We start from the raw sequence: 19,552 nt of genomic DNA, 5'->3' as shown, positions 1-19,552 counted from the left end.
CATATCCCCCCGTAGTGGTCTCTTTTCCAAGCACAACGGTCCCAGTCTTAGTAATTTCTCCTTCTATGAAAGCTGCTCCACACCCATAATCATTTTTGTTGCCCTTTTCTGAATCTTTTCTAATTCCAATTTCAGATGGGGCCTCCAGAACTGCATACAGTATTCAAGATTTGAGTGTTACTATGGATTTATATAGACGCAATATGATATTTTCTGTATTATTATCTATCCCTTTCTTAATGATGCCCAAAAAATTCTTTTGATGACCGCTGCACATTGAGTGGGTGTTTTCAGAGAACTCTCCATAGTTACTCTCAGATCTCTTCCTTGAGTGGTAACAGCTAATTTATACCCCCACCACTTTATATGTATAGTTCGGATTATGTTTCCCAATGTGCATAACTTTTCATTTATTAGCATTGAATTTCATCTACCATTTTGTTACCTAGTCACCCAGTTTTGTGAGATCCCTTTGTAGCTCTTTGCGGTCAGCTTTGAACTTAACTATCTTGAGAAGTTTTGTATCATTTGCAAATTGTTCCACCTCACTGGTTACCCCTTTGTCCAGATCATTTATGAACATGTTGAACAGCACTGGACCCAGTACAGACCCCTGCGGACACCACTATTTACCTCTCTCCACAGTGAAAATTAGCCATTTATTCCTGTCCTTTGTTTGCTATCTTTTAACCAATCACTGATCCAGGAGAGGATCTTCCCACTTATCCTATGACAGCTCACTTTGCATAGGAGCCTTTTGGGAGGAACCTTGTCCAAGGCTTTCTGAAAATCTAAGTACATGGACTGGGTCACCCTTGTCCACATGCTGTTGACACCCTCCAAAAATTCTAGGAGTTTGGTGAACCATGATTTCCCTTTACAAAAACCATATTGAGTCTTCCCCAACAAATCTCTGCATCTGATCATTCTGCTCTTTGCTATAGTTTCACTTTACTATAATTTCAACCATTTTGCCCATCACTGAAGTTAGGCTTCTTGGCCTTCAATTGCCAGGATCACCCCTGGAGCCTTTTTTAAAAATTGGTGTCACATTAGCTCTCCTCCAGTCATCTGGTACAGAAGCTGATTTAAATGAGAGTTAGTAGTTCTGCAATTTCACATTTGAGTTCTGTCAGAAGTCTTCTCCAGCTTCCTTATGAGAATGTCATGTGGGACTGTATCAAAAGCCTTGCTGAACTCCAGGTATGTTATGCCCACTGCTTTTCCCCAGCCCCCAACCAGTTACCTTGTCAAAGAAGGAAACCAAGCTGGTTTGGCAGGATTTGTTCTTGGTAAATCCATGCTGGTGATCACACTTTCGTCCTCACAAATTGAAGGTTTTCTACGTTGTTCTAGTGGCTTTCCATTTGTTGAGGTCAGGATGACAGGTCTATAGTTCCCCAGCTCCTCCCTTTTCCCCTTTTTAAGATGGCCCCTCTGTTAGCCCTTCCCCCATCTTCTGGGACCTCTCCTGTGTCGGAGAAAAACTCAGTTCTCGCTTTTTGTTTGGGTGCAGCAAAATCAAATACTTTATTATTTCTCCAGTAATTACAATGGAGGGAGAGAGTGCCATAGGACACAGGGTCGCCCCAGTTCTGGACAGGTCTCTCAACTGGTAAACCATTACAGCAAGCCTTTATACCTTTGTTACAGACAATTTCTAGCAATAATACAGATGGTAAAAAGAAACAATTGCATTTGTTTATACATAAGCCTTTCTGCTATCTTATTTGTCTCACTACTAGAAAAAGCAAGCCTGCATATTTGGTTACAGCAAGGTCGTAATAACTTTTTACACAGTTCGTTCGTCTGTCCCACACTATCTTTGCTTCTACAAGTCTCACGTCATTAGGGTTACAGCTAGGCTAACTCTTGCTAACTGACTGACATGCATTAAAATCCCCTTCAAATCCTTATTAATTCTTTCCCTGCTTCCACACTCCCCCCTTTTGTACTTCTAGTACAACAAATATTATCAAATCTCTATTTGCATTAATTCATGGATTTCAGATTCTACATCAGATGTTTCAACCTTAGGTGTTTTGATTGGATGTAATGACAATGCATGATTAGCATGAACATGAAAGGTATTGCTATTATTACGTTTTTTACAACAACAACAACAACATAATCCGAAGCTAACTAACAATACTATAAACAATAACATTCCCATAGCAATAATATAATGGGGCTGTTGTACAATTTTGGTTACAAAGCACAAGACATCATACGTAGTACATAAAGTAGACACTCTATAAGCTGTATGAAAGGCATTCTTTTCAGCTTGATATATATTCTGAAGCATGTGAATTTGCCCTTGCAATTCAGAGATTCTTTGAACCTTTGGTAACAATGAAAGCAAATTTTGAAACCGATCAGGCACTACTCTAGTCCAATTAAAATATACCTGAAATCTAAGAGCTACTTGCAACATTCTATCTGCAGGCCAGAAAATGATATGATTGCCTGCAGCAGTGGTAAGATTAATATGTATATCTTGCAATGTGGTGGCTTTAACGTACACACAGCTATCATTAGCTTGAAAAAAAATGGGTGTCCCATCAGGGTAGTTCCTTGACCTCCACCCTCTCAGCAAATATTGTCATAAACAGTGACAACTTCCCCTGGCATCAGTTTATAGATACACTGAGCTGTGGTGGTTCTAACGGACAAAATGTCCATTGACTCTCTATTCTTATCCAAAATGTCAGGTGTTATTCTAGGGGTACTGTCTAGAAATCAGTTAGGTATACCAGGTGGTCTAATTTCCCAGATGTCTCGGTAAATAATTACAGTCCCACATGCATCCTCCCCATGGACCCAGCAGGATTCGGTATGTGGGAGCCCACACCCACTCTAACCGGTCCATATGCTTGGAAGGAGTACTGTAAATGTTCACACTTCCATCCAGAAAGTGTCCAAGTATGTTTCCATGACCATAAATCAGATGGTACTCCTGATGTGTCTGTAAGGGCAGTGGGCCAAGTCTGGTCTAGATCCCACTGCAATGCCTTCCCAGCCTCAGTGATATTCAATACCATCTCTGTCAGCAACTTCTGGGTCATAGAATTAAGGGTGGAAATGACATGTAACTCACCAACTCCAGCCTGTACTTAAGATAGCTGAGCTTTAAAAATAAGGCTAGTGGCCTGTTCTAGTTGGCCCAATTTCTTATCATGTTCTTGACCTTTAAGAATATTCCAAATGGCTACTACACTATTGGCCCCAGCCCACAGGGATCTGGTCAATTCCCTTTTTGTCCAGAGGAAATAACCCAGGCTTTTTGTTGTGCTAATCCAATGGCAGCCCGTTGTGAGCAATCCGGGTATGTAGAAGTGATCTGAAAACTGGATAAGGGCAATGTCATTTAAAATCCAATTAGGGAGGGCAATACATACTGAAGGATTTATCCAAAACACAGGGCGCAGCCTGTAGAATAAACCCCAAAATCCAATCAATACCACATTCCCAAGCAAGGGTCCCACAAATATTTTCCTGCCAGTGTGTAATTCTTCGTTTCTTCACCAGGGTCAGTTCTCAATGTCCTTTCTGGTCAGGAATTCCTGGACTTTGGCAATGTCAGTGGAGTGGGTGTTTCTTCTTCTTTCCCGAAGCAGTCGTGGTTCAGCATCCTACAGGGGAGATTACCAGGACATCACCCTGTAATGGTTTTGCTTTTTCTAGAAAAGTTCAAAGGCACAGTAGGTCTGTCAGTGGACAAGGGAGAGGTTACGAGCACGTCACCTTGTCCTTTTTCCTGCTGTCCAGAAGCACAGTGGAACTAGAAGAAAGAATAGGCTAATCATCAGTAGGAAAATTCTCCTGATGTGGAGGGGTCTTTTTGCAGTGAGAATCCTGGGTCCAAGCAGTCAGTCTGTGGCACTTCACAGCGGTGTTGGTAGTCAACAGGACTTGGAAAGGGCCTTTCCAGCATGGAGCCAAGGCAGTCTTTCGTTGATGGATCTTTATGTAGACCCAGTCTCCTGGTTCCAACGAGTGGCAAGGTTGCACAGGATCCGTCGGTAGTGCTTCCTTCACCTGTGTATAAAAAGACTTAACACATTTCATTAGTGCCTGACAATACTTAAGCATTATGTTATCCATCAAATGAATGTCCATCTGAGCTGGGGTTAGTGGGGGTGCAGTTGGTAGTCGCATTGGGCGTCCTGTCAAAATCTCATGAGGGCTGAGTCCAGTCTTGCGATTGGGAATGGCTCTCATACTCATCAGTGCCAAAGGAAGGGCATCTGGCCACTTTAAGTTTGTTTCAGCACAAATCTTGGCCAGTTTATTTTTTAAAATCCCGTTCTGGCGTTCCACTGTCCCAGCAGACTGTGGGTGGTGAGGGCAGTGAGCTGCACATAACTCCTTTACAATCTGTCCAGTAAAATGAGTTCCATGATCACTGTTGATACTCACAGGGATGCCAAAACGTGGTACAAAATCTTTAAGCAGAAGTTTCACAACAGTCCTGACATCTGCTTTCCTGCAGAGAAAAGCTTCAACCCAATTGGTAAATACATCAACTAAAACTAATACATATTCATAACCACAACATTTAGACATTTAAATAAAATCAATCTGAATATTTACAAAAGGTCCCCAAGGAGGAGGGTGGGCTGCCCGCTGCACACCAATCCCGTTTAACTGCAGCAACCATCCCCCCCCTTCCTTGGTAGTCAGCCAAGTCTTAGCCGTGAGCGGTGTCCTTGACTGGGGCCAGCGCTTTATCCTTAGACTGAGCATGTTAGCTATTCTCTTTTTTTTCTCCCTTCTTGGCTTTTTTTTTAACCTACAAAGGAAACTTTTACTCTTTACTTATAGACCTTCTTTTATACCATGAACACATAAACATTACTGTTATACAGTACATTAGTCTTATTATTCAGTGTATGCCACATATACCCTTTAACTAAAATAACCTTATTACAGAACTTTGGAACAACAAGCCAGGACAAGCACACCCACTTTGAGAAGTTCACTTAATATAACCTCTAGTCCAATAGCTTTCCACCATCCCCAGCCCTCTGGCTAGAAGTCTGAGGTAGCCAGAAGGATCCCCTGTACAATATGGGGAGTGGGTTAACTTTTCATGTCCTTGCTTCCAAAGACTGTTGGTATGCAAATTTTAACAACAATTCTCAATTAAAAGATTTGGCCAATGTAGTTTCTTTCTCTTACTTAAGAAAATGTATTAGACTTTAGTATATCACATTTTTCTGATGTAACCAAACACTTTGTATTCTAAGTCGAACAAAACAAGTATCTGCATTTCAATCCAACACTTCCGCTTGATTTCAAATCAGACCATCTCATGAAAATATTAAACACAACAATTCTGGCCACGAGACAAACACCACAAGACAGAAAATAATTTTTATTGTGCTAGTAAATGCATGGTACGTTGAATGCTGTTCAGCTGGCATCAGTTTTCTCTGATTATCTGAAAGACAAAAACAGAGGTCTACCCCTTCTGGACAGTCAATCTTTGCTTAAAATATACAAATACCCTTGTTGATTTCAGGCAAAACAGGGGAATTACCCCATATTTTCTCGTATGGGTTTCATAGGCAGCCCTGGTTTCAGCGGCCTCTACCTTATCAGTTAGTTAATTTGCATTAACACAGATGCTTTCTGGCTTGCTTTTTTTACTTTTAACTCCTGCTTTTAAACACTGAAAGAAAACATCACCACTTATAGTGCCTTTAGAGCCTAATAAAATTTTCATTACATAGCACTGTATACATTCTTCAACTGATTTAACAAAATTGTTCATAGCCAAATGATTGCACTCTAATAATTTCTTTGCCTGAATTTATTTACAAACATTTCAAAGACACCAAAAACTTTTCTCTTTAGCATTTTTACAAAGTTCAACTGCTGTTCCCTCCAGCAACTACAGAGTCAACTTTTCACTTTCCTTAAAAATCACTTGCTTGACTCCCAACAGTCACTTTTATCAACTCAAATCACCATTCCAAATATCCTCCTGAGTATTTGAAATCCTCATGCTTATATTCACTTACTCCTTCTTTCCACTACACCCTCAAAAGTTTCCAACCTGTTCTCCAATCTCTCTGTCTGTTGCCTGCCTGCCTGGGCCCGATCCTTCTTTTCTCGCTGAGCCGTCCCTTCCATTGGCACCAATTTGCTCCACTACCAGTTTAGCTAGGAGGGTGGGCTTCTCAACTAGCCCCCACCCTTCTGGTCTTTTCTCTAAAACATTTCTACTCACAAGACTACCCGAGTCCTCCCTTGTAAGGCTTGCCACCTGGGAAAAAATACATGGCCATTGGGTAAAGGACATTTACTTAACACATAATCCAAACCACTTTAGGGGGTCTACCCAGAGACCCACCCATTTGTCTGCTGACACTTAAACAGAAAAGAAAATTACACAGAAAGCAGAGAGAATTACAGTCTAAGCCAGATTTTCTACTTCTATTACATTGTCCGTTACAGGGGGCGGGACAGAAAGATCTCAATACAACCTCAGAGCTTCATCGCACACATGGCTTCCACTCTGAGGAATTACAAACGAGAAGTTCAGTTCCGCCCACACACCTAACGCCCAAATGAACAGAGCAGAAAAACAAAAGTAACCGGTTAAACAAAACAGCACAAAACCAGATAGTGTTTCCTTATTCTATTAGGGCTTACCTTTAATCATGCTATTCTTAACATATAACACCAACAGTACCAAACAAAACAAACATAAAATAACAAGGGTAAAACAGATAGATGGTGTAAATTCTGCAGGGCTCCCCCATTCTTAATTGCTCACCAAACTGTGACAAATTCCTGTTACCAATTTATCCCTCATGTCAGGTGATCAGACTGACACTGTAGGAGGTGGGGGGAAGAAAACACACCATATAACCAAATTTTAAAGCTTCATTAAAAATAATAAAACAACAATGGAGAGTGTTGGGAATGCTCCCACCTCACTCAGGAAAAATATGAATGCTCCAAGACTTAAGCCACTTTAATACTCACACATGTCTCAATGGAAAGTTAAGCTTTGCAAATATAATTCCAATACTGTAACTTGTACTGCCTTTGGTTTGCCTCCGTCTCTATTTTTCCACATCAGCTGAGGCTGAAAGCAGTTTTTCTTTGCACTTAGCATAGTCTGCGCTGATTCTTGACCTTGAACACAAAACAACTTCTCCTTTATCTCTGGGCTAAGCTGAATTTCTTTCCCTGCTTCCACACCTGGCATCCATGAGTTTGCAAATATTATTGCCAGTGGCTCCAAGAGTTCTTCAACTCATTCCTTCAGCACTCTGGGTTGAACAGTTTCCTGCTCCACTGATCTGAATTCATTCAAATTGTCCGGAACATCTCTGACGTGTTCTTTACTGATCCCGATCTGCCGCCCTTCCCCTTTGTTGTCTGTGGTAACTTCATTGGTTGCCTGCTCACATGTTGTTTTACACTGAAGCAAAGCAGGCACTGAGCAGTACTGTCTTCTGACCATCTTCTGTCACCAGATCAGGATTTCCTCGCCGCTCTCATGATTCTTAGAGGAAAATCTCAGCATTTGTCACCAATTTAAGGATTTTTTAGCCCACGATCTCTCAGGATCGTCTGGTGATTTGGGATTTTCTGAGGAGGGGGAGGTCACTGCGCTGCCAGCAGCCCCAGATCAGCCCATTGCAGAACCCAGCAGCACTGATGGTCCCCCAGGCAGATCTGTGTCCCCAAACAGGCTCTGTTCTCACACTTCCCACTCCGCGTCTGTCTCTAGGTCTGTCCCAGCCGGCAGTCCAGACATGGGCAGAGCCCTGCCACCACAGCATGACGCCGGGGAAAGGGAGCTCCCACCTCAGGGCCCCCGCTGGAGAGCAGGGGGCCCTTCCACGCTGAGTGTACTGATCCTCGCCCTGCTCTGGAGGGGTAAGTAAGCAGCACCTGCAGCCCCAGGGCAGGGGAAGGGCAGAACCTGCGCTAAGCAGGGCCAGGTCTGTCCCAGGACTTGGAAGGGAGACTGGCCAGAGGGGGAGGGGACTCCAGTGCCCGAGTGTGGTGTTAGGGGGCGCTGAGTGACAGGGAGTGGGGGCAGGGGGCTCGATGTAGAGAGGGATGGAAACTAAATGGAGTGAGATTTGGTCAGGGACCCAGGGCTGGGCTCAGATGGGGCTGCAGGTCGGGAGTGAGGGGCACCGGCAGAGCTCTGGGGGCAGGGCCGGCTCTAATATTTTTGGCGCCTGAAGCAAAAATAAGGAGCACCGCCCTCCTCTGAGCGTCACGCACCCAAGGCCCCGCCCCTGAGCATCACACAAGCCCCTCCCCCCGAGCGTCGCCCCGCCCAGTCCCCACCCCGAGCGTCGCCCCGCCCAAGTCACCACCCCCGGAGCGTCGCGTCGATAAAGTCCCCGCCCCCCAGAGCGTTGCATCGCCCCAGTCCCCGCCCCCCAGCAGGGCCCCCCGCCGGCGAAGCCCCGCCTCCCCCCAGCGTCGCTTGGCCAAACAATAACAAACCCCGAGTGCCGCCCCCTCCCAAGTTTGGCAGGCTGGTGCCTGGAGCCGGCCCTGTCTGGGGGGAGCTCAGGGTGGGTCTCTGCTCTCTATGGGCCCCACTTCGATCCCTCCCCGTCCCCTGCAGGGTCCCTGGCCCAACAGCCCGGATTTACCCTGACGGTGCCGCAGTCGGTGTCGGTGCAGGAGGGTCTCTGCGTTCTCGTCCCCTGCACCTTCACGTACCCAGCCTCGTACGACACCGACAATCCCTCGGCCCAGCTCTACGGAAACTGGTACAAGGAGCCTGCTACTGTGGGCCAGGATCCTCCCGTGGCCAGCAGTGCCTTCAGCCTGAGGGTGTCGCAGGAGACCCAGGGCCGGTTCCAGCTGACGGGGAATCCAGCGCATGGTGACTGCTCCCTGCAAATCAGTGATGCCCGACGGACGGATGCGGGGAGATATTTCTTTAGCATCGAGAAAGGCCTGTTAGAACACACTTACCGCTCCAATTCCGATGGCACTGACCCTGCGCTCACGATCTCTGTGCCAGGTAAGAGCAACTGCAGTCACCGCTTGTGAGGGTTCCCCAAACTCTGAACTCTGGTGTACAGATGTGGGGACCTGCAAGAAGGACCCCTTAAGCTTATTTTCTACCAGCTTCAGTTAAAAACATTCCCAGGGCACAAATTCCTTCCCTTGTCATTGGACGCTATTGCTGCCACCACCACGTGATTTATAGAAAAATCCAGGGAAGAGTAACCTGGAATCTCAATCCGCCCAAAATATCCCCCCAAACCCCTTCACCACCTTTCCTGTGGAGGCTGGAGAATAATGTACCAACCAATTGGTTAGCAATGTGAGCGCAGACCAGACTCTTTTTCTTCAGGACACTGACAATCAATCAGGTTCTTAAAAGAATTATATATATATAGAGAGAGAGAAATAGAATCACACCTGCAAAATCAGTTTGGAAGGTAACTTCACAGGGTAAATAAAAGATTAAAAAAACAGAGGATTCCCCTCTGGCTCAGCTTCACAGTTACAAAAACAGGAATCAAACTACGTCTGTAGCCCAGGACAATTCACAAACTAAAACACAAGATAACCTAGCGCCATTCCTTGACTACTTACAATGTCTGTGGTTTTAGATCTATTCTTCCAGGCATATTTTCAGGAGAAGTTGTACCTGCTCAGTCTCTCCCTCTGTCCAGAGAGGGAATAACAAAGAGAGCAACAAACAAATCCTCTCCCCACCCCCACAGATTTGAAAGTTTCCTCTTTCCTCATTGGTCCTTCTGGTCAGGTGCCAACTAGGTTATCTGAGCTGATGAATCCCTTACAGGGAAGGCGATTTAGTACAGCTGCCAAAGAGGGATTCTATGCTACTGCACACAGAGAGTTGTTACTCTTCCCTCAGTATTTATGACACCGTTCATCAGCCCCCCTGAGCCAGCCAGTCCCCGCCCTGGGGCCGGATCAGGGCCGGCGCCCCTAGAGGGGAAAGGGCCCATGTCCCCGAGTGATTCTCTCCCCTCTCCCCGTGTCTCAGGGCTGACGGAGGAGCCAGAGATCCAGATCTCGCCGGCGCTGGGGCTGCCAGGGACGCTGCTGGCCGGGGAGCCGGTGACTGTGACCTGCACGGCCCCTGCTCGCTGCTCCGGGCCCCCTCCCCGAGTCACCTGGACGGGGCCGTTCAGCGACACAGCCCGGAACGTCTCAGCCCAGCTGGCGAACGGCAACTGGGCCCACAGCTCCGCGCTGAGCTTCACGCCCGGCCCGGGAGACCACGGCAAAGAGCTCGTCTGCAGCGTCACCTACAGGCCACCACGGGGCCCTTCCACCAGCAGAACCGTCCAGCTCAACATCACCAGTGAGTGCCCCCCCCAATCCCCTCCATGCCGGCCCCCAGCCCCCTCTGCTGGTATCTCCCCCTGGCTCCCAGCCCTGCCCTCCAGCCCCTCCCCCAACTCAGCCCTGTGCTGGGATCCCCACCCCCCCCCCACGCACCCTCAGCCAATTCTACTCCAGGCCCCTTCACCCCACACCATGCAGCTCCTTCTCCCTTGGGATCTTCACACCTTCCTGCCCCCCTTCGCTATGGCTCCCTCACTTCCCTCCGCACCCCCAGGTCCTTCTCTTCTGGGATACTCTCTACCCCCAACCTGCCCTGCCCCCAGAATCCTTCTGTGCTGGTGTCCACCCCCACCATTCCAGTCCCCTCTTACTGGGATTCCCCCCCTCACACCAGTCTCCCCTGAGATCCCCCCAGGCTGTCCCACCGTGTCTCCTCATCCCTCCCCTTCCTGCCGGGATCGGTGGATGCTCTATATGGAGCAGAGGGTTAACGGGACCCAGTCATTGTCTGGCACTAAACACGCTCCGGGTTCAGTGCCCAGAGACCTCGGCCCGCCTTGCCCCAGGGCAAACCCCCGTTAAATGGCCTGTGACCCTCGCGCTGCAGATCCAGGGCAGAGGGTAAATCAGCAGCTGCCTTTGCAAGGTGAAGGATCAAATCTGGCATCTGTTTAAGGACGGCCCTTGTTCCTGTTAGTCTGAGGCAGATTTAGAAGGAACCCGCCCCCCAGTGCCCGCAGCCGTGTCTGAGCCCAGGCCCCAGCCTGACCCCGAACGTCTACACAGACCTCGGAGGAAACATCCGCGCTGCAATCAGAGATCCCAGCATGAGCCCCACGAGCCCGACCCAACGCACCCAGGCTCTGAGCCTCGGCACCGCGGGTCTTTGAGGGCAGTGTGGGGCTGTTAGTCGGGAGTGAGGGGAACTGGCAGAGCTGGGGGGTGCAGCTCAGGGTTGGTCTCTGCTCTCTATAGGTCCCACTTTGATGCTTCCCTGTCCCCTGCAGGGTCCCTGTCCCAGCCACCTGGATTTACCCTGACGGTGCCTCAGCAGGTGTCGGTGCAGGAGGGTCTCTGCGTTGTCGTCCCATGCACATTCACGTACCCAGCCTCGTACGACACCGACAATCCCTCGGCCCAGCTCTATGGAAACTGGTACAAGGAGCCTGCTACTGTGGGCCAGGATCCTCCCGTGGCCAGCAGTGTCTCCAGTCTGAGGGTGTCGCAGGAGACCCAGGGCCGGTTCCAGCTGACGGGGAATCCAGCGCATGGTGACTGCTCCCTGCAAATCAGTGATGCCCGACGGACGGATGCGGGGAGATATTTCTTTAGCATCGAGAAAGGCCTGTTAGAACACACTTACCACTCCAATTCCGATGGCACTGACCCTGCGCTCACGATCTCTGTGCCAGGTAAGAGCAACTGCAGTCACCGCTTGTGAGGGTTCCCCAAACTCTGAACTCTGGTGTACAGATGTGGGGACCCGCAAGAAGGACCCCTTAAGCTTATTTTCTACCAGCTTCAGTTAAAAACATTCCCAGGGCACAAATTCCTTCCCTTGTCATTGGACGCTATTGCTGCCACCACCACGTGATTTATAGAAAAATCCAGGGAAGAGTAACCTGGAATCTCAATCCGCCCAAAATATCCCCCCAAACCCCTTCACCACCTTTCCTGTGGAGGCTGGAAAATAATGTACCAACCAATTGGTTAGCAATGTGAGCGCAGACCAGACTCTTTTTCTTCAGGACACTGACAATCAATCAGGTTCTTAAAAGAATTATATATATATAGAGAGAGAGAAATAGAATCACACCTGCAAAATCAGTTTGGAAGGTAACTTCACAGGGTAAATAAAAGATTAAAAAAACAGAGGATTCCCCTCTGGCTCAGCTTCAGAGTTACAAAAACAGGAATCAAACTACGTCTGTAGCCCAGGACAATTCACAAACTAAAACACAAGATAACCTAGCGCCTTTCTTTGCCTCCTTACAATATCTGTGGTTTTAGATCTATTCTTCCAGGTATATTTCCAGGAGATGTTGGACCTGCTCAGTCTTTCCCTCTGTCCAGAGAGGGAACAACAAAGAGAGAGCAACAAACAAATCCTCCGCCCACCCCCACAGATTTGAAAGTTTCTTCTTTCCTCATTGGTCCTTCTGGTCAGGTGCCAACTAGGTTATCTGAGCTGATGAATCCCGTACAGGGAAGTCGATTTAGTACAGCTCCCAAAGAGGGATTCGATGCTACTGCACACAGAGAGTTGTTACTCTTCCCTCAGTATTTATGACACCGCTCATCAGCCCCCCCTGAGCCAGCCAGTCCCCGCCCTGGGGCCGGATCAGGGCCGGCGCCCCTAGAGGGGAAAGTCCCCGTGTCCCCGAGTGATTCTCTCCCCTCTCCCCGTGTCTCAGAGCTGACGGAGGAGCCAGAGATCCAGATCTCACCGGCGCGGGGGCTGCCAGGGACGCTGCTGGCCGGGAAGCCGGTGACTGTGACCTGCACGGCCCCTGGGCGCTGCTCCGGGCCCCCTCCCCGAGTCACCTGGACGGGGCCGTTCAGCGACACAGCCCGGGATGTCTCAGCCCAGCTGGCAAACGGCACCTGGGCCCGCAGCTCCGCGCTCAACTTCACGCCCGGCCTGGGGGACCACAGCAAAGAGCTTGTCTGCAGCGCCACCTACAGGCCACCACGGGGACCTTCCACCCGCAGAACCGTCCGGCTCCACGTCAGCTGTGAGTGACCCCCCAGCCCCTCCACGCCGCCCCCAGCCCCATCTGGGATCCCCCCCCCAACCTTGCCCTCTAGCCCCTCCCTCAACTCAGCCCTGTGCTGGGATCCCCACCCCCACCCCAGGCACCCTCAGCCAATTCTACTCCAGGCCCCTTCACCCCACACCATGCAGCTCCTTCTCCCTTGGGATCTTCACCCCTTCTTGCCCCCCTTGGCTATGGCTCCCTCACTTCCCTCTGCACCCCCAGGTCCTTCTCTTCTGGGATACTCTCTACCCCCAACCTGCCCTGCCCCCAGAATCCTCCTGTGCTGGTGTCCACCCCCTCCATTCCAGTCTCCTCTTACTGGGATTCCCCCCCGCACACCAGTCTCCCCTGAGATCCCCCCAGGCTGTCCCACCGTGTCTCCTCATCCCTCCCCTTCCTGCCAGGATCGGTGGATGCTCTATATGGAGCAGAGGGTTAACGGGACCCAGTCATTGTCTGGCACTAAACACGCTCCGGGTTCAGTGCCCAGAGACCTCGGCCCGCCTTGCCCCAGGGCAAACCCCCGTTAAATGGCCTGTGACCCTCGCGCTGCAGATCCAGGGCAGAGGGTAATCAGCAGCTGCCTTTGCAAGGTGAAGGATCAAATCTGGCATCTGTTTAAGGACGGCCCTTGTTCCTGTCAGTCGGAGGGAGATTTAGACGGAATCCGCCCCCCAGTGCCCCGCCGCGGTGTCTGAGCCCAGGCCCCAGCCTGACCCCGAACGTCTACACAGACCTCGGAGGAAACGTCCACGCTGCAATCAGAGATCCCAGCCTGAGCCCCACGAGCCCAACCCAACGCACCCAGGCTCTGAGCCTTGGCACCGCGGGTCTTTGAGGGCAGTGTGGGGCTGTTGGTCGGGAGTGAGGGGAACCGACAGAGCTGGGGGGTGCAGCTCAGGGTTGGTCTCTGCTCTCTATGGGTCCCACTTTGATGCTTCCCTGTCCCCTGCAGGGTCCCTGTCCCAGCCACCTGAATTTACCCTGACGGTGCCTCAGCAGGTGTCGGTGCAGGAGGGTCTCTGCGTTGTCGTCCCCTGCACATTCACGTACCCAGCCTCGTACGACACCAACAATCCCTCGGCCCAGCTCTATGGAAACTGGTACAAGGAGCCTGCTACTGTGGGCCAGGATCCTCCCGTGGCCAGCAGTGTCTCCAGCCTGAGGGTGTCGCAGGAGATCGAGGGCCGGTTCCGGCTGGCGGGGGATCCAGCGCACGGCGACTGCTCCCTGCAAATCAGTGATGCCCGACGGACGGATGCAGGGAAATATTTCTTTAGCATCGAGAAAGGCCTGTTAGAACACACTTACCACTCCAATTCTTTTGGCACTGATCCTGCGCTCGTGATCTCCGTGCCAGGTAAGAGCAGCCGCAGTCACCCCTTGTGAGTGTTCCCCCCAACTGTGAACTCTGGGGTACAGATGTGGGGACCTGCATGAAAGACTCCTTAAGCTTATATTCTACCAGCTGAGGTTAAAATCTTCCCCAAGGCACAAATTCCTTCCCTTATCCTTGGATGCTATTACTGCCACCACTGAATGATTTATAGAAAAATCCAGGGAAGGGTCACTTGGAATCCCAGTCCCCCCAAAATATCCCCCCAAACCCTTTCACCACTTTTCCTGTGGAGGCTGGAGAATAATGTACCAACCAATGGGTTAGCAATGTGAGCACAGACCAGACTCTTTTTCTTTAGGACACTGACAATCAATCAGGTTCTTAAAAGAAGAATTTTATATATAGAGAGAGAGAGAAATAGAATCACACCTGCAAAATCAGTTTGGAAGGTAACTTCACAGGGTAAATAATTGATTTAAAACCCAGAGGATTCCCCTCTGGCTCAGCTTCACAGTTACAAAAACAGGAATCAAACTACATCTGTAGCCCAGGAAAATTCACAAGCTAAAACACAAGATAACCTAGCGCCTTTCCTCGCCTCCTTCCAATGTCTGTGGATTTAGATCTATTCTTCCAGGTATACTTCCAGGAGATGTTGTACGTGCTTGGTCTCTTCTCTCCATCCAGAGAGGGAACAACAAAGAGAGCAACAAACAAAGCCTCTCCCCACCCCACCCCCCCGATTTGAAAGTTTCTTCTTTCCTCATTGTTCCTTCTGGTAAGGTGCCAACTAGGTTATCTGAGCTGATTAATCTCTTACAGGGAAGGCGATTTAGTACAGCTGCCACAGAGGGATTTGATGCTACTGCACACAGAGAGTTGTTACTCTTCCCTCTATATTTATGGCACCACTCAGCAGCCCCCCTGAGCCAGCTAGTCCCCGCCCTGGGGCCGGATCTGGGCTGTGCCCCTAAAGAGGAAAGGCCCCGTGTCCCTGAGTGAGTATCTCCCCTCTCCCCATGTCTCAGGGCTGACGGAGGAGCCAGAGATCCAGATCTCACCGGTGCGGGGGCTGCCAGGGACGCTGCTGGCTGGGAAGCCAGTGGCTGTGACCTGCACGGCCCCTGGGCGCTGCTCCGGGCCCCCTCCCCAAGTCACCTGGACGGGGCCGTTCAGCGACACAGCCTGCAACGTTTCAGCCCAGCTGGCAAACGGCACCTGGGCCCACAGCTCCGCGCTCAGCTTCACGCCCGGCCCGGGGGACCACGGCAAAGAGCTCGTCTGCAACGTCACCTACAGGCCACCGCAGGGACCTTCCACCCACAGAACAGTCCGGCTCCACGTCGGCTGTGAGTGACCCCCCAGTCCCTCCACACCGGCCCTCAGCCCCCTCTTGGATCCCCCCCCTGGGCTCCCCAGCCCTGCCCTCCAGCCCTCCCCATGTCAGCCCTATGCTGGGATCCCCCCCCCGAGGCACCCTCAGCTAATTCTACTCCAGGCCCCTTCACCCCACACTGTGCAGCCCCTTCTCCCTTGGGATCTTCACACCTTCCTGCCCCCCTTGGCTATGGCTCCCTCCCTCCCATCCACACCCCCAGGTCCTTCTCTTCTGGGATCCTCCCTACCCCGGACCTGCCCTGCACCCAGAAGCCTCCTCTGCTGGGATCCACCCCCCCATTCCAATTCCCCCTTGTCGGTGTTGGTGTCATTAGGCATGACTCTAGGTAACTCAGGAGGGTGGAAAACCACAGTGCCAATGAAGCCTTTTTGTAGTAGGCCTGAATGAACTAAAGTCACTCCATGTCTGACCAAATCGCTTCCATGTTGATGTTTGAACTTTAATTGACCTAACAGGCCGGCAACAAAGAATGGTTATCAGTTACAACACCTGCACCAAAAGGTAATAACAAGGCCTGCTATAATGAGCCTGCCTGCTCAAAGAGGGAGTAAAACAAGATAACTGTTCACAGAAGAGTTACTAACGAGCTAAAGTGGTTTTTGCCAAGTATGACTTAACTGCTTAATGTAATTGCCATTGCAAAGTGTATTTGCTACATGGGAATAGACGGGAGGGGCAAGAAGGGGGGGTAAAGGGGAATGAGTAGTGTGGGGGGTGATGGGAAGGCTTAGCTGAAATCATGTATAAAGAGGGGAAAACTGCTTGTATGTGTGTGCAAGATTTGAGATTGCTATGTCTCCCTTGCACCTTATTTGGGCTCAAATAAACCTGGTTTGCTTCTCCACCCTGGTGTGTTAATTAGTGCGGCGCACACCGGGCAACGAACCCCTGTTGCTGTCCTTGGGCCTCTGTGCCAGCAACATTGGGATTTCCCCTCACACCAGCCACCCCAGTCTCCCCTGAGATCCCCCCAGGCTGTCCCACCATGTCTCCTTGATCTAATCCCTCCCCTTCCTGCCGGGATTGGTGGATGCGCTATATGGGACAGAGGGTTAACGGGACCCAGTCACTATCCGGCACTAAACACGCTCCAGGGTCGGTGCCCAGAGACCTCGTCCCGCCCTGCCCCAGGGGAAACCCCCGTTCAATGGCCTGTGACCCTCGCGCTGCAGATCCAGGGCAGAGGGGAAATCAGCCACCGTCTTTGCGAGGTGAAGGATCAAATCTGGCATCTGTGTAAGGATGGCCCTTGTTCCCGTCAGCCGGAGGGAGATATAGAAGGAACCCGGCCTCCAGTCCCCCACCCCCGTGTCTGAGCCCAGGCCCCAGCCCAACCCCGAACGTCTACACAGACCTCGGAGGAAACGTCTGCGCTGCAATCAGAGACCCGCAGCCCGCCCCACGAGCCCGACCCAACGGACCCAGGCTCTGAGCCTCGGCACCACAGAGCTTTGAGGGCAACGTGGACAGACCCTGCCAGGACTGGCCAGCCGGTACCAGCGTCCGGCTGTTCCGGGTGTTGCTTTTAGCCGTCTCACTGGGCGCAGCTGTGCTGCAAAATACCCAGGCCTGGCCGGCTAAGCCAGAGGACGAAAGGAGAGGGCTGGGGAAGGATGAACTGAGTGGGGAAGGCAAAGGACCCATGGCAGAGGTGTCTGATGTCCCTGGTGGTGGCTGGGTCTGGGGTGGGGATGGGAGTGGGGTTATTTAGATCCCCAGCTCTGGCCCACCCTGGGGAGGACACGTTTGAGAAGCCAGACACTGAACGTCTTGGCACTTGGCAGACAGTGGGGCTGTGGATGCTCGCTCAGGTACCCCGGAGCAGCCCGGCCCCTCGTTAGTGACTCTGCCAATTAGGCCCAACTTTGACCAACCAGTTTTGGTCCCTTGGGTTTCCATTTTCCACATTTCTGGTTCCCCGGCGCGGCCCTAACCCGGCCCCTGGGTTCCGTCGGGCGCCTCTTGGGTGGGGCTCAGTCGGGTCTGTCGCTTCCCTTCCCCACCCACGGGCCTTGTGTCACTTCAGGGACTTTCCTGTCCCCCAGCTGAGCTCACAGCGAGGGGCCATGTCTAGGGTCTGTGATAACTAGTGACACCCCCCCCCCCGGTGCTGTGCAGTCCTCCTTATCCCCCATGTCTGGTTTGTGTTACAGACCCACCCTGGCCCCCCAACATCACCGGGACCCTGACCAGGAACAAACGCCCCGGTGAGAGGCTGCGCTGCGAGCCCCAGGAATAAGCGAGCGCCTCCTAGACACGCTCTGCCCGCGCTCAGGGCCAGGCCCCAGGCTCTGCTGGGCCAGACTGTTCTGTGACCGGAGGGGAGAGCCGGAGGACTGTGGGGAGGGTGGTGGGGGAGCAGGCCCAGTTCCCTCTGCCTCCAGACCCTGGGGGTGCTGGTCAGTGGGGATGAGATCAGTCATGGACCAGTCTCTGAGACAGAGACCGGCTGCCATGAAAAGTCTCCAGGATTGTGCTCCGACCCCAGAGAAGCTACATCTTCACACTGGGCGAGGGCTCCTCGTGTAAACAGCCCCCATTTCCCACCTCAGAGGTGGCTGAATCTCGGTTCCTTGGCACAGGATCCCTGGGGGTGGCAAAACCTGCCTGTTCCTCTCCTCCAGTGCTGGCCCCATTGGGAGCTGAGCGCAACATTGTGTCTCTGGAGACCCGGGAGGGCGACTCCCTGAGTCTGGGCTGTGAGGCTGGGAGCAGAGCCAAGACCAAGGGGCATGAGTTCCAGCTGCTCGTCAAGTGTGTGTGGGGTTAACCAAGAGGACTCCCTGCCCCTGGTTTTCTCTCTCTGACTCCTGTCGCTTTGTCTCCTGCTCTTCCCAGACAGCCCCTGGCCGGGGACCGGGCTGAACTCGTTCTGCCAGCGCCAGGGGCCCAGTGTCACCTGAAGCTGCTCCCTGCGCTCCCACCCCAGCTCCAGTGGCAAGTGGACGGGGAGCCCCTGGCTGGGAATGGCTCACGAGGGGGCCTGCAGGTCAGCTCCTGGGCCCAGGGGGACGAGGCCGTCAGCACCCTGAGCTGGACGGGGAGCGCTGATGGAGGCCATCAGATCTTTTGCCTCGGTTCCAACCCCCATGGGTTCTATATTTTACTGCTGAGCCCACCAGAAACAGGTGAGAGTCCTACCCCTCTAGGGGGCGCCAGCTCTGACTTGGTCCGAGGGTGAGGGATTGGCTTCTTCTGGGGGCAGGGAATGGGGTACGGGTCTTTTCCCCTCTAGGGGGCGCTAGCTCTGACCCAGCCCCAGAGTAGGGACTGACTGTCTCAGGGGGCTGGGAATTTCCCCTCTAGGGGGCGCCAGCTCTGACTCAGCCCCAGGGTGGGGGTTGGTTGGCTCGGGCAGGGATTGCAGGGATCTGTCCCTGACTCTCGGCTTGTTCTGGCTCCCACAGTGGCCTCACTCGGGCATTTATCGAAATCAGCTGCAAACTCATCTTCGTGGCGACTGGATTCTTCCTGTCCTATTACCTCACCCTGCTCTATTACAGATGGTAACTCAGCTACCGACCCACCTACCGACCTACCCCCCTACCCATATACCTACCCACCTATGTACCCACCTAGCTACCAACCCACTGATCCACCCATCTACTGCCCTACCACTCCACCTACCTACCTACGAACTTACCATCCCACCCCCCTACATACCCACCTTCCTACCTATGTAATTAGTTACCCACCCAGCTTCCTACTACCCCACCTAGCTACCAACACACTGACCCA

General features: G+C 51.7%; 1 protein-coding gene across 1 annotated transcript in view; it reads left to right on the top strand.

Moving 5' to 3' along the window:
- Nucleotides 1-19,552, top strand: part of LOC120390590 — an 86,537-nt gene that overhangs the window by 22,537 nt on the left and 44,448 nt on the right. The window contains exons 3-9 of the mRNA XM_039513324.1: nt 7,751-7,899; nt 8,609-9,013; nt 10,013-10,333; nt 11,325-11,729; nt 12,732-13,052; nt 14,032-14,436; nt 15,444-15,764. Coding sequence (XP_039369258.1) covers nt 7,776-7,899; nt 8,609-9,013; nt 10,013-10,333; nt 11,325-11,729; nt 12,732-13,052; nt 14,032-14,436; nt 15,444-15,764 — 2,302 coding nt within the window. The 5' untranslated portion in view covers nt 7,751-7,775. The remainder of the gene's footprint in view (nt 1-7,750; nt 7,900-8,608; nt 9,014-10,012; nt 10,334-11,324; nt 11,730-12,731; nt 13,053-14,031; nt 14,437-15,443; nt 15,765-19,552) is intronic.

Source organism: Mauremys reevesii, linkage group 24 (genome assembly GCF_016161935.1).
Source record: "Mauremys reevesii isolate NIE-2019 linkage group 24, ASM1616193v1, whole genome shotgun sequence".
Lineage (NCBI taxonomy): Eukaryota > Metazoa > Chordata > Testudines > Geoemydidae > Mauremys > Mauremys reevesii.
Note: the sequence above shows the minus strand (reverse complement) of the source record. Positions and strands in the feature narration are given on the sequence as shown.